The sequence below is a fragment of the Pelophylax lessonae genome, assembly GCF_965119305.1.
Source record: "Pelophylax lessonae genome assembly, chromosome: 8".
NCBI lineage: Eukaryota > Metazoa > Chordata > Amphibia > Anura > Ranidae > Pelophylax > Pelophylax lessonae.
Window position 1 is genome coordinate 22,602,557 of NC_138775.1, and position 13,334 is coordinate 22,615,890.

General features: G+C 46.1%; 1 protein-coding gene and 1 long non-coding RNA gene across 3 annotated transcripts in view; one reads left to right on the forward strand and one right to left on the reverse strand.

The window, feature by feature from the left end:
* The window catches only part of LOC309561462, a 266,849-nt gene extending 262,041 nt beyond the window's left edge, over positions 1-4,808 (reverse strand). The window contains exon 1 of the long non-coding RNA XR_014225567.1: positions 4,728-4,808. This is a non-coding gene — a long non-coding RNA (uncharacterized lncRNA). The remainder of the gene's footprint in view (positions 1-4,727) is intronic.
* USP19 (ubiquitin specific peptidase 19) overlaps positions 1-13,334 on the forward strand; it is a 150,952-nt gene that overhangs the window by 37,001 nt on the left and 100,617 nt on the right. For both annotated transcript variants that reach the window (XM_082265345.1, XM_082265346.1), the window contains exons 5-6: positions 2,053-2,526; positions 11,967-12,318. In XM_082265345.1, coding sequence (XP_082121471.1) covers positions 2,053-2,526; positions 11,967-12,318 — 826 coding nt within the window. The remainder of the gene's footprint in view (positions 1-2,052; positions 2,527-11,966; positions 12,319-13,334) is intronic.

Here is a 13,334-nt window from a genome sequence, read left to right on the forward strand (position 1 = left end):
AAGTGAACATCCTCGTATCTTTTGAATAACCGCAGCAGTGCCTAAATAAAGCACCTTGCACGGTGGCATCCACAGGGCTTGATTACTCGAGCTTCCAGTTCATTGGAACAATCTCCACAATCCTACCTCCTTCATCTGTGCTAGGGGTCAGGTGGGCTCACTTATAGTCTTCGCAGGGCACCGCTGATGTTCCTGTGTGCCTGCGATGGGCAGATCTGTTTTGTGATGTTCCTGTCCATTCACATCTTTTACCTTATGGACAGCAGATGCAAAGATCATTGTTTCCCGGCAGATAAATGACCGGGTGGTGTGCGGATCTTGTGGGTGGTTAGTGAGAGTGAGAAGCTGCCCAGTCAAAGCTCTGAGTACATTTTACAAGAATGGGAAATGCTGTTCTGTGGGTCACGACTATTTCCCGGGGCAGGAAAGGACATTGATGAAAAAATGAGGAGCTTATAGTGACATGACAACAGTTTAAACATTTTATATTATCCCTATTCTTTTTTTTTTTTTTTTTTTTTTTTTTTTTTTTCGTTCATTTGATTTAGCAATGGAAACAGAAGTTTGGAAGTTCATGGCTGACTGTTAATTTTTTTTTTTTTTACCTTCAAGTGTTAGTAAACCAAGGACTCTGCATTCACTATATCTGATCTCCCACAGTACACAGAACATGGAAATGCAATTATTTTAGTAAATATGAACTGCTAAATACCTTTTCTCATTAGCAGTCTTGTGACTTCTATCCTATCAGTGTCTAGTTAAAGCTTGTAGGAGGAGTTTCCACCCCCCTCTGACTGTCCTATGAGGCTGCATGACCCCTGAACCTCTGTTTGGACAGTGCTGATTTGGCCCTGTGCAGATTACATGCACCCTCCCAAGAAAACAAAAACCTGAGCATGTGCAGCTTGCCCCCAATGCAAAAACAGGAATTGGCGCAAGTTCAGATATGCAGTATAGTCTCGAACAGTCTGTAATGAATTGTTGAATGATAATGGATAAATAGGCATAAATCCAGGAGCATCAGAGAATGTCCAATGATGGACACGTGTTCTTGGAAAGGGGGGGGGGGGGCAGTTCCTGGTCTGGTACCTGTACACTGGTGGCTGCTGGTGATGACGAGAGAAGGGGCTCTGTTGAGAATGCAAGAGAGGAGAAAATCGCAAGCGCCTACTAAGTTTAGCAGTAAAAACTAAAAGAAGATTAAAATTACAACGGTGGGTAAAAACAGGCATTTAATGGCAAGAGTCAAAGTCAAAGCTACTTTATTGTCAATTCTTCCACATGTACAATACATACATGCAGAGAATCGAAATTACATTACTCTTAGAGCCCCGGTGCATACAGATAACACTAACAATACAGCCTAAAAATCTAAAAACACCAAAAATTAATAAAAATAAGGTGGTCCTTCACTGCCGCAAACGAGGGGGGGTCCTTGGGGCCGATGTCCGCCATCAGGTGTAGGCAGCAGAATTCACCCTGGTTTGAACCAAGGGCTTCCTGGGTCTGCTGGGGGCTGTGACTCATCCGTCTGAGGGCCTGTGGTGTCACTTCCTGGTTGCGGTGTGGCGGACTTATGGCGACGCGGTGCGGAGCATGCACTCCTTCAGGCCGTACTGGGGCCATGTTGGATGTGGGCTTAAATACCCACAGTCTATTGACAAACTACCAAGGCTGGTATAGATCAAAAAGGTGGCTGTGGCAAAGGGCAGATGGACCTTGTGGACATATATACATATATAAAAAGATATGTACATGTTGTGTGTTTGTGTTAAAATCAGGGATGGATAAAAAAAAAATTCTGGATTAGGAAGTAGCTTCCTATGGGGCACACCGAGAAGAGGAGGAGCAGAGAGCCCCGATTAGGGACCCCAAAAGAGGAGGTTCGGGGCCACTTTGCACAGAGCAGGTAAGTATGCTTTAACAGCATTAGGTGTCATTGTAATAAAATATTCAATGTTATTCACTTTCATAATGTTATGGCTGATCAGTGTACATTTTAAAAAAGAATGTTGAAATCTTACTACTGTATTACTATATTCCTTTTCTTAGAAAAAGAAGAAAGATGTGGTTAAAGAGAAAGGGAAGCCAACTACAATGAAAGAAAACAGCAAAGGGAAAGTACCTTTAAAAATCTCTGCATCTGAAAAGAATCCAACCCAACCCGCTGGGAGCTCTGAGATGAAAAAGATGAAATCTGAGCAGAAGAGCGCCAAACAAGGCCAGGAATCGGCGGAAGTCCCCACTAGAGGAAAGGCCCATGTCACAAGAAAAAGTGAAGCTAGTATAGCCACCCCGAGCGGGCCACAGATTAGAAAAGGCTTGCCCCATAAACCCGTTTCCGCAGTCCCTGCACGGGATGCCAGCCCTCGCAGTCACAGAACTGTCAGCCTAGAGGATTCTACAAAGTGTGTGAAAAGTAAAGGGCCAGGCAAAGTTTCTGACCGGACTCAGGCCGGGGATACCTCAGTACTAGCAAAACCAGCAAGTCCCCTCAGAGATACTCAGAATGCTGCAGGGGACAAGGTAAGATTGCTAAAGGGGGGCTTTTTTTTTTAACCTGAAACTGCCCATTATTAAAATATAACGTAAGCTAAAATGTTTTTTATTCGTTTTGGACGTCAGAAAGGGCAGCGCCTAATTGTACTTCCCAATAGGGGTTTCCACTTTTTTATTTATTTTTTCTAGCCAGTAAGCCCTGGCTCACACTGATGCAATGTGGGAAACGCATCGAATCCTGTGCAGGGCTGCCACTGTGTCGCAGTAACAGCACAGTGACCGGTCCTAAAGTGGTTAAATCTTCACTTTCTTAAAGAGCTCCATGTGCCTCTGTTATTGGATGTGTCCTGTAGCCAAAAAAAAACCTTGCACCCAGTGGGGGGGACCCTATCTGACTTGCTCAGAAGTATATACTGCTTTCTTTTTTTTGTTTAGGGTTACAGTGCTCTCTCTCTGTCTTTCATATCTGTGCTTTTGCACTGTCACACGTGCCTCTGGTTGGCGTGCCAACATATAATTATGCAAGAATTTTCCACTGATGCAGGCCCATTTCCCAGGCAGCGAAAAAACTAGGTTGACCCATGTGTGTTGGTTGGTAAACATCTTTTTTTTTGTTCCACAGGCAGTTTTTATTTTATTTTCCTTTGTTAACCACCACCATACCAACATGCTGCACCTCTTAATACCTGCATGCTAAACCCACTTTGTACCTGGCTATCCTTCAGTTTTCAGTGCTGTGATAGTTTGGCAATTACATGGTCATACCACGTACCTAAATTTTTGTATTGTTTTTTAACCACTTAAGCCCCAGAAGATTTTACCCCCTTCCTGACCAGGGGGTATTTTGCGATTCGGCACTGCGTGACTTTAACGGACAATTGCGCGGTCGTGCGACGCCGTACACAAACTAATTTGATGTCCTTTTTTCCCCACAAACAGAGCTTTCTTTTGGTGGTATTTGATCACCTGTGCGATTTTATTTTATTTATTTTTATTTCTTGATCAGGCGCTATAAACAAAAAAAGAGCGACAATTTTGCAAAAATAACAATATTTTTCACATTTTTTTTATATGAAATCCCCCCCCCCCCCAAAAAATGTAAAAATCTAAATTTTTTAAAATTTTTGGCCAATTTGTTTTCCGCTACTTTTTTTTGCGGTATTGCGGTGGACAGATCGGACCCTTGACTGACATTTTTTGACACTTTTGGGGGTACCAGTGACATTACTACAGTAATCAGTGCTATACATATGCACTGTTACTGTAAAAATGACACTGGCAGTGAAGGGGTTAACTTTATTGGAGAGGGAGGGGTTAATTGTGTCCTGGGGGCATGTTTCTTACTGTCATTGGATGTGGCTAGTGGTGTAATAGCAGAGATCAACGGTCCTACATAGCAGGACCGAGTGATCTGTGTTTTACACAGGGGAGAATGACAGGCTGCTTTGTTTACACTAGCCGCCTGCCTTTCTCCCTCTCTGCCCGACAAACGCGCCGGCTTCCTCTGGTACGAGTTGGGCCGGGAGCGCACCTCCGGCGGCGCACGCTCGCCCCCTATTCGCTCCCAGGCTAGTGACGTACCGGTACGTCACTTTGCCTGGGAAGGGCTGACCGCCGCCGTATATAGTCGGGCGGCGGTTGGCAAGTGGTTAAAACAAATCACGCTTTCTATTAACTTTTTTTTTTTTTCTACTGTATAAAGGAGAAAAAAAAATGAAGAAAATCCTTTTACTTTCGGTTATAAAAAGTTGCATGAAGTTTGTCTAAAAAGAAGCGGGAGCCCCAAGTGAATGGGCTTTCTGAAGCGCGACACACAAAATCGCGAGCGGGAACGCTCATCCAGCCATATCTAAAACAGGGCTTGGCAAATTTGCTTGAAATCTAGGAGCCAGCTAAAAAAGTTATAAGCCAGTTTTTTTTTTTTTGCCAAATGGCCAGCTTCTGTCGGTCCAGCTGCCATACACACGGGCCCAATGGCGGCCAGTTTTAAATGAACCGGCTGATGTTGCCTGGCATTCGACCCGTGTGTACTTTGTTTACTTCTTCTGTGAGATATTAACCACTTCAGCTCCAGAAGATTTTACCCCCTAATGACCAGGCATTTTTTGCAATTCAGCACTGTGTTACTTTAACTGACAATTGCGCGGTCGTGCGACGCTGTACCCCAAATACAATTAACGTCCTTTTTTCCCCACAAATGGAGCTTTATTTTGGTGGTAGTTGATCACCTGTGCAGTTTTTAGATATTGCGCTATAAACAAAAAAAGAGCGACAATTTTGAAAAAAAAACAATATTATTTACTTTCTGCTATAAAACATTCCCAATAAGAGGCGGTCCACACTAGCGTGACTTGTCAGGCGACTTGTCAGCCTGACAAGTCGCGCTTCCTTGCGGTCCATTGACTGCTACAGGACCCGTTCTAATAGGAGCGACACAAGTCGCTCCGACTTAGAAAAAGGGTCCTGTACTACTTCGGGGCGACCTCGGAGCGACTTTCATAGACTTCCATTATGTGAAGTCCCTGCAGGTCGCTCCGAAGTCATGGTGCATGGGAATGCACAAGTCGCCCCCGAAGTAGTACAGAGTCGTGTCGCCCCAGTGTGAACCGACTCTTAAAGATTATTAAAAATCTATTTTTTAATAAGTTTAGGCCAATTTGTATTTTGCTACATGTTTTTGGTAAAAAAAAAAAAAATCCCAAAAAGCATATTTTTTTTGGTTTGCGCAAATGTTGTAGCGTTTACAAACCACGGGATCGATTTTTGGACTTTTTATTTTTATTTTTTTGTTAGTAATGGCATCAATCATCGATTTTTAGCGGGACTGACATTGCAGTGGACAAATCTGACACTAAGTGACACTTTTTGGGTACCAGTGACACCAATACAGTGATCAGTGCTAAATATGCACTGTTACTGTATAAATGACACTGGCACGGAAGGGGTTAATACTGGGGGTGATCAAGGGGTTAAGTGTAAGCCTAATTGTGCTTGCTATCTGTGGGGGGGGGGGGCTCTGTGACAGGCACACAGAAAGGCACATTGAGATTTTGTGTCTCAGCTAAGCTGAAACACCGATCTCTGACAGCAGAGCCGTCTGCTTTGTTTACATAGGCAGGCGGCTCTCCTGTCAGTTTCCCTGAAGATCGCAGGAGGCCGGTGGCTATCGAGCCCCGCTCCTCCTTCGGTCTGGCTTCCGCTGTGTCTAATCTCAGCGGGAGCGCGACTCGGCGGCGCGAGCGCACAGTCGAGACCACGTGCACATAATCATTTAGACCTATGTGATTATGCGCAGCTGAGCCGCCGCCCTGCCACAGCAAATCTGCGTGGGGCGGTCGGCAAGTGGTTAACCACTTGGCTGACCGCTCACTGGAGCTCTACTGCGGCAAAGTGGCTCGTTCCCGTCCAGCGACGTAGACCTACGTCGCTGGACTCCTCCCCTTGTGGGCGGCGCACGTGCGCCGCTGGAGGCTCGCTCGGGCCAGGGGAGGAGCGGCGGTGATCACCGCCGCGCTTCCCCGATCGTTGGGGATCGAGTTTGGAGACCCGCCGCTTGTGTGAACAAAGCGGGTGGATCTCCTAAGTGACAGACAGTAGGGTTCAGCATAGCTGAACCTGCTATCTGTCCCTGTGTCACTGTCACCTCCTCCCACACATGTCAGTAAGCACCAGGCATACATTAACCCCCTCCCTCTCCAATAAAATTAACCCCTTCCCTGCCAGTGTCATTTTTGCAGTAACAGTGCATATGTATAGCACTGATTACTGTAGTAATGTCACTGGTACCCCCAAAAGTGTCAATGTCAGTCAAGGGTCCGATCTGTCCGCCGCAATGTCGCAGTCCCGCAAAAAAAATCGCAGATCGCCGCCATTACTCGTTAAAAAAAAAACACCAAAAATGACAAAAATCTTTCCCTTAGTTAGTAAACGCAATAACTTTTGCGCAAACCAAAATACGCTTATTGTGATTTTTTTTTTTTTTTTTTTTACCAAACATAGGTAGCAGAAAACAAATTGGCCTAAAATTTAAAAAAATTTAGATTTTTACATTTTTTTGGGGGGAATTTCATATAAAAAAATGTTAAAAATATTGTTATTTTTTCAAAATTTACGCTTTTTTTTTTTTTTTTTTTTTTTTTTTTTTTTATAGCTAAAAAAGTAAAAATCGCACAGGTGATCAAATGCCAACAAAAGAAAGCTCTGTTTGTGGGAAAAAAAGGACGTAAATTTCGTTTGGGTACAGTGTCGCACGACCGCGCAATTGTCAGTTAAAGTCGCACAGCGCTGAATCGCAAAAAGTGGCCTGGACGTAAGACAGCAAAATCCTCCGGTGGTAAAGTGGTTAAAGGAACGCTCCAACCACCGCGAGCACTTCAGTGATTTGAAACACTGCACATGCTGGGATATTTACAATTCTGTGCTGGGGGCTAGTTGCACCCCCTAGGACATGTGACTTACTGCTGGCGGAGAGTGTGAGGAGCGGCGCTGGAGAAAGCATGCAGAGCCGATGCTTTCTGTATCTCTCCTCTCCCAGGTGGAGTGAATTTTGATGTCACTCTGCCTTTGATGGGACGGAGCCGGAACTATACAGGAAAGGTTTGCTGTGTTCTGTCACTGGTGACACAGATAGCCGGGACATTGCGCAGCACTTGTGGGTGTCAGGAAACCGCAGCCCACATGCGGCACACTCCCGCACCTCGCAGGGGACTTGGGATGTCTGGCGACAAGACACCTGCCGCAGTGTAACCCGGGCGCCAGGCTGCTAATTCTAGTCGCCAACGCGACCTGACGCATGGGGTGTGTCGAGCCCTGGTCTAAAATATAACTAAAGGCAAAATATTTTTTAGTTTTTGATAGGGTGGAAAGGGTTTAGAATGCCTATCCATTTTTTTTTATTGCGGTTTGTATCCCTGTTAGGTAGATTCACCCTCTCTTTGACCTTTTTACCATTATTGAAAGTAAAATAAAAAAATCGCAGATTCTGGGTTTTCCCCTGAACAGGAATAGAGAGGAAATCTTGGGCGGCACAGTGGTGTAGTGGTTAGCACTTTCACCTAGCAGCAAGAGGGTTGCTGGTTCGAATCCCAACCACGACACCACCTGCCTGGAGTTTCCATGCTCTCCCTGTGCCTGCGTGGGTTTCCTCCGGGTACTCCGGTTTCCTCTCACACTCCAAAGACATGCTGGCAGGCTAATTGGATCCTGTAAAAAAAAAAAATTGTCCCTACTATGTATGTATGAATGTGAGTTAGGGACCTTAGATTGTAAGCTCCTTGAGGGCAGGGACTGATGTGAATGTGTAATGTATATGTAAAGCACTGCGTAAATTGACAGCGCTATATAAGTACCTGAAATAAAAAAAATAAAATAAATCTTCTAATGGGGACACTAGTTCTGGTGACAACTAAGGATTCCTTCACTTTAGGATTTGCTCTCACTTCCTGTTGTGGCTATGGGAAAGGAAGTGAAGGGAAATCTCCGCAATGGGACACAAATGGTGAAAAAAGTGACAGGGATTATAAGTGCCGGTTCACATTTGTGCGATCACAGAGACCGCATGTAATTCGGAGCGCACTGCTCCTAAAATTACATGCGATCTCTGTGCGGTGCAGATTTCAGGCATACAGGTTGTATGGCTGAATTCGCACCACAATCGCTCCCAATTCACACAGGACCCTTTTATTGGTTCGCAACAGAATCGGATCACATGGTGGTTCACACCAGTGCGATCCGATTCCTGTGCAAACTTTCAGATCGCACTGCGATATGCGATCTGACCTGGGGGGGTGTCGTTAACTTCTAATTGACACCCCCAGCGTATTGCATATGGCAGTGTGAACTGCCAGGGATGCAATGCGGGAACACGCTGTATATTTTCAGTGTTCCCGCATAGCACAAATGTGATCCAGCACTAACCCTTCCTTACTCTGTTTTAAAATAAAAAAAATAAATAAATAAAAGCTTTGGCTTTAGCTCTTCTTGTGAGGCTGCATTCACATGTCAGCGTATGATCGCGGGCAGAACCGCCGCGGTTCCGCCCGCGATTCGGAGATTTATTGCAAATCGCGGGACGCCTAGCGTTGCCCGTTGATTTGCAATAGCCCCCCAAACGCCGAGCGATGTTGCCGCGATTTACGCCCGCCGAATCGCGGCAACATCGCGCAAACAAAATCGCGGGACGCAATACGCTCCAAAAAAGTACAAGAGCTTCTTTGGAGCGTATTGCGTCCCGCGATTTTGTTTGCGCGATGTTGCCGCGATTCGGCGGGCGTAAATCGCGGCAACATCGCTCGGCGTTTGGGGGGCTATTGCAAATCAACGGGCAACGCTAGGCGTCCCGCGATTTGCAATAAATCTCCGAATCGCGGGCGGAACCGCGGCGGTTCTGCCCGCGATCATACGCTGACATGTGAATGCAGCCTAATACAGGCTTTCCATGGGATTGATGGGTGGGAGAGGTTGCTGGTCCGACAAAGGAGAGCAGGGGGTGTTGTCAGTGCGGGGATTTATGATGAGGGTGAAATAGCTGGAAGGAGACCTCCATTCAGTCTTCTAGTAGTAGCAGTGAGCTGTAATCTGTGTGTTCTGCTACAAAGGAAAGTCTGCAGCCCCCTTGGCAAATGGTAAATATTTACTTGAGAAGGTTGTGAGATTAGAGAGGATGCAGCAACTTGATGATTCAGTTTCTAAAAATGACTCGGCTACATATTGCCCCCATGGGTCTGGTTGCCAAATGTGAAGTGGAGATGCTTCTAAAAATAGTAACCCGTCATTCCCTCGTGGTCACTTTCCCACCATCCTAAAATAATTCCATACATTTAAAGGGAAACTGAGCACTTGAGCAACTGCAATGTATCAATGCCCATCTTCTCTATAAATCGCCCCTTACCTGATGTGGAAGCGGACGCTCCATCATTGATGGCTTTTATAAGCTGGCCTGGTAGTTGGGGACCCTGCAGATGTGTGATCTTCCTTCATAGGATGTATCCCTTAAAATGACCCTGTTGCTTTTATTAATGCCTTTACTGCCCAGTAACACATTATGTATGTGGCGGCAAAAAGCCTGGGCTTTAACACCCACATGCTGCACATATGCAAAGAAAATGAGAAGGGGGCACCAACCTAGTGCAATACCATTAAACATCTGTTGAACAGTAAAAAAGGTATCATACATCATACTCCCAAACGCATGTAATCAATATGCATGTCAAAACACTGCATGGACAGATATCCTCCAGGACATGGACTGTTCCAATACTGCAAGAAGGCCAAATGGCACCTTTACAAGTTAGGCTGACGCGTTTAGAAGGGGAACCCTCTTTTTCAGAGCCAATCTATGCCGGCACATGTCGCTGGATAGGCAATGTTTATGGGCTGGGAGCACGCTTGCCGACAAGCCGCCGTTTACATACAGTGGCAAAGTGGTTCAATTGCGCAAAAGGATCGTTCAATGGCACCAATGCGCCGCTAGAGGCGCGATCGCACCGTAATTGGCTAGCGGGGATGTCAATCAACAGGTCCTGCAGACCTGATGTCTGCCGGCCACCTGTGATCATCCTCGGGAGAGGCAGAGCAGCGATATGCTTATGTAAACCAGGCAGATCGATGTTCTGCAAGGGGACGAGATGGAGAATTGTTTTCCTGCTAACCAGAAACCAGGATCTCTGTCTTCCTCCAATCAATGCAACACTCCCACAGTTAGGAAGCACCCCCTAGGGACACACTAAACCCTTTGATCGCCCCTGCCAGTGTCATTAGTACAGTAACAGTGCATTTTTCTTTTTTTTTTAATCACATCAGGGGAGCGTCAATCTTCTTTTTCTTTTTTGCCTTTTTCTCAACCTAATGTCACAGGTCCTCCTTCACAGAAGTATCCGCCCCTTGATCCGTTTGTCACACCCTCTGGTGTTTGTTTACATCCAGCAATGCAAGTCCTGGCTGCACCTGCACATCCCCAGAACTCTATTTAGCTGTGTCCCAAGGCCATAGATCAGGGGTATGCAAACTGTGGCCCTCCCAGATTTTGCAGAACTACATATCCCATGAGGCATAGCAAGACTGACAGCCACAAGCATGACACCCAGAGGCATGATTGGACTTTGCAACAGCTGGAGGGCCACAGTTTGCATATCCCTGCCATAGATGATCCCATAGAAGTCTGTGGTGCACTAATGCACAGCCAGCTCAGTGAAACTTGTGGCACTGAATGTAAACAAACACAGGAGGTCGCGCCTGATCGATGTGAGAAGGCATCTGTGTAGGGGGAAGGGTGAGTTAACTGTAGGTCAGGGAGAGGTTCAAAAAGGCCAAGTACACATTGTTTGAGCGCCGGTTCACATTTGTGCGATGCGGGAAGGCTGCGACTATACAGCGTGTTCCCGCATCACATCCACACATCTGGCAGTTCACACTGTCATATGCGATACGCTGGGGGTGTCAAAAGTTAGACACCCCCCAGGTCAGATCACATATCGCAGTACGATCTGTAAGCTGTAAGTTCGCACTAGTGTGAACCACCATGCGATCCGATTCTGCTGCGGACCAAAAAAAAAGGGTCCTGTGTGTCTTTTTAGTGCGATTGCGGTGCAAATTCAGCCATACGAACTGTATGGCTGAATTTGCACCGCACAGACATTGCATGTAATTTTAGGGAGCAGTGTGCTCCGAACTACATGCCATCTCTGTCATCGCACTAATGTGAACCCGCACTTGGTGGTTGTAAACTTTTACATATACCCAATGAAATGACTGGCCTCGGGTGATGCACAGAAATTAAACCAATCCTCCTTCATAAGTTGTACCTGTTTATCTACATCTGTTCAAAGTCCAGAATTTTTTATGGCTTGTCTGAGCTTTCAGAAAGCAGGAGGCCGAAGTGGAGGTTACACTCTGCAGAGCTCAGTGAGGAGAGCTGATTGGAGGGAAAGGACACACCCCTTTCATAACAATACACAGGAACGGAACTGAGGCTGTCATTCACAGGCTGTGTGCTGGAGATCCCTCCCCTTCAATAATTTTTTTTACAGCTTGTCTGAGCTCTCACAAAGTAGGAAGTAGGGAGCTAAAGTTACACTTCCTGCAGAGCTCATTAAGAGCTGATTGGAGGGAAGAGACCCCCCCCCTGCACACAGGACCAAAGCTGAGGCTGTCAACAGGCTGGAGCCTCCCTCCCCTGTCACCTTTTTATCTCTCGGTGTCAGGAAAACTGATCAGAAGTGACTCCTACTGATAGTAGAGGAAGGAGGCAGCAGACAGAAATAAAACTTAGTACTCAGGATGGAAACCAGTACACACTATAGAGGGATATGCTTTGTTCATATTTCATGTCTGAGGTTTACAGCCACTTTAAAGAGGAAGTAAACTTCCTTTTTTTTTTTCCCCTGCAAAATGCATAATGTGCTAGTATGTATCACATACTGTTGTGTGATTTCTTTTTTTATATAACATTCTTCTTTTTCATGTTGAAGGCTACTGCATGTGACCAAGAGATGATTCCTCTTCCTGATGTGCAGCCGGTGGATCCGTCGGTCTCTCAGATGGTACAGCCTGGGTGCTCCTCCACGCCAAGTAACAGGATAGAAGAGGACACGGCTTCAGGTGTGAATGTTCCAATTAAAGAGGTAGCCGCTAAAGTTTCGGAGCAAGTTTTGGAGCGTCAGCAGGAAGTCCCAAAACCACCCGAAATTCTTCATAATAAGGAAACGTTTGTGGATTCCCAGACGATTCCAGCAACACAAGATGAGCTGCCGCTTGTGGGGAAAGCGCATGAAAAACTGACGGTTCCTAATGGGGGCTGCAGCCTGGAAGATGGCGGAGAAGGTAAGGCAGCACCTTAACTGATAATGTACAGCATTGGTTTTAATTTTGACTGCCATCTGTTTTGGTTCTGAAACAAAACTACATCATGTTAAACGATTCTACCAGTTGTAAAGTTGAACTGGTAAAAGCTTATTTTTTTTATATTTTTGGCTAGAGGATGAATTTTTACTGCAGGTTCGTGAGCGGTTTCTTGTGTGTGTGTGTGTGTGTGTGTGTGTGTGTGTGTGTGTGTGTGTGTGTGTGTGTGTGTGTGTGTGTGTGTGTGTGTATGTATATATATATATATATTTCTATCTGTGTATGTAATATATTAGTGTGTGTGTATGTATGTATATATAATATATGTGTGTATTAGGGCTGAACAATGGTCGATGTGATATCGACTATCGTTCTGCAGGCATGGGCGATATTCATATCGCCGAAGACACGATATTCAGGCATTAGGCAGGGAGAAGTCGGGACTCGGGGGGAGGAGGAGGACTCGCAGTGATTACATCCGTCCCACACTTCCCTCCCAGCTCTGCCTCTAGTATCCAGCCAACCATTACTCCGCCCATTGTCTCTCCTGGCTGCATCGGGGCTGGGATCAGGCTTTAAATTTTTGTAAATAGATTCAATGGCGAGACAATGGGCGGAGCAGGGCGGAGTAATGGTCGGCTGTTGACTAAGAGGCAGAGCTGGGAGGGCTGGAGTACGGGGCGGATTGCATGGCGGAGAGGCTACAGTGCAAAGCAGCAGGAGAGGGGGGAGAGACGTCCGGAGCATGGCGGAGGAACACCGCCATACAAAGGCTGCTACCAACACTTCACTCAGCACCCTTCCTCTACACTCCGGCTCCGACACAAGGCTCGGGCTGTCCGGGCGGGAGAAGTTCTACAAGTGTGGTGGATCCCCTGGCAGAAAGCTGAGCTCTGCTAACTGATGACTGGGAGAAATATTGCGATATATATCGTTAAAAACGTAATATCGCAATGTACTTTTTTCCCCAATATCGTGCAGCCCTAGTGTGTATGTGT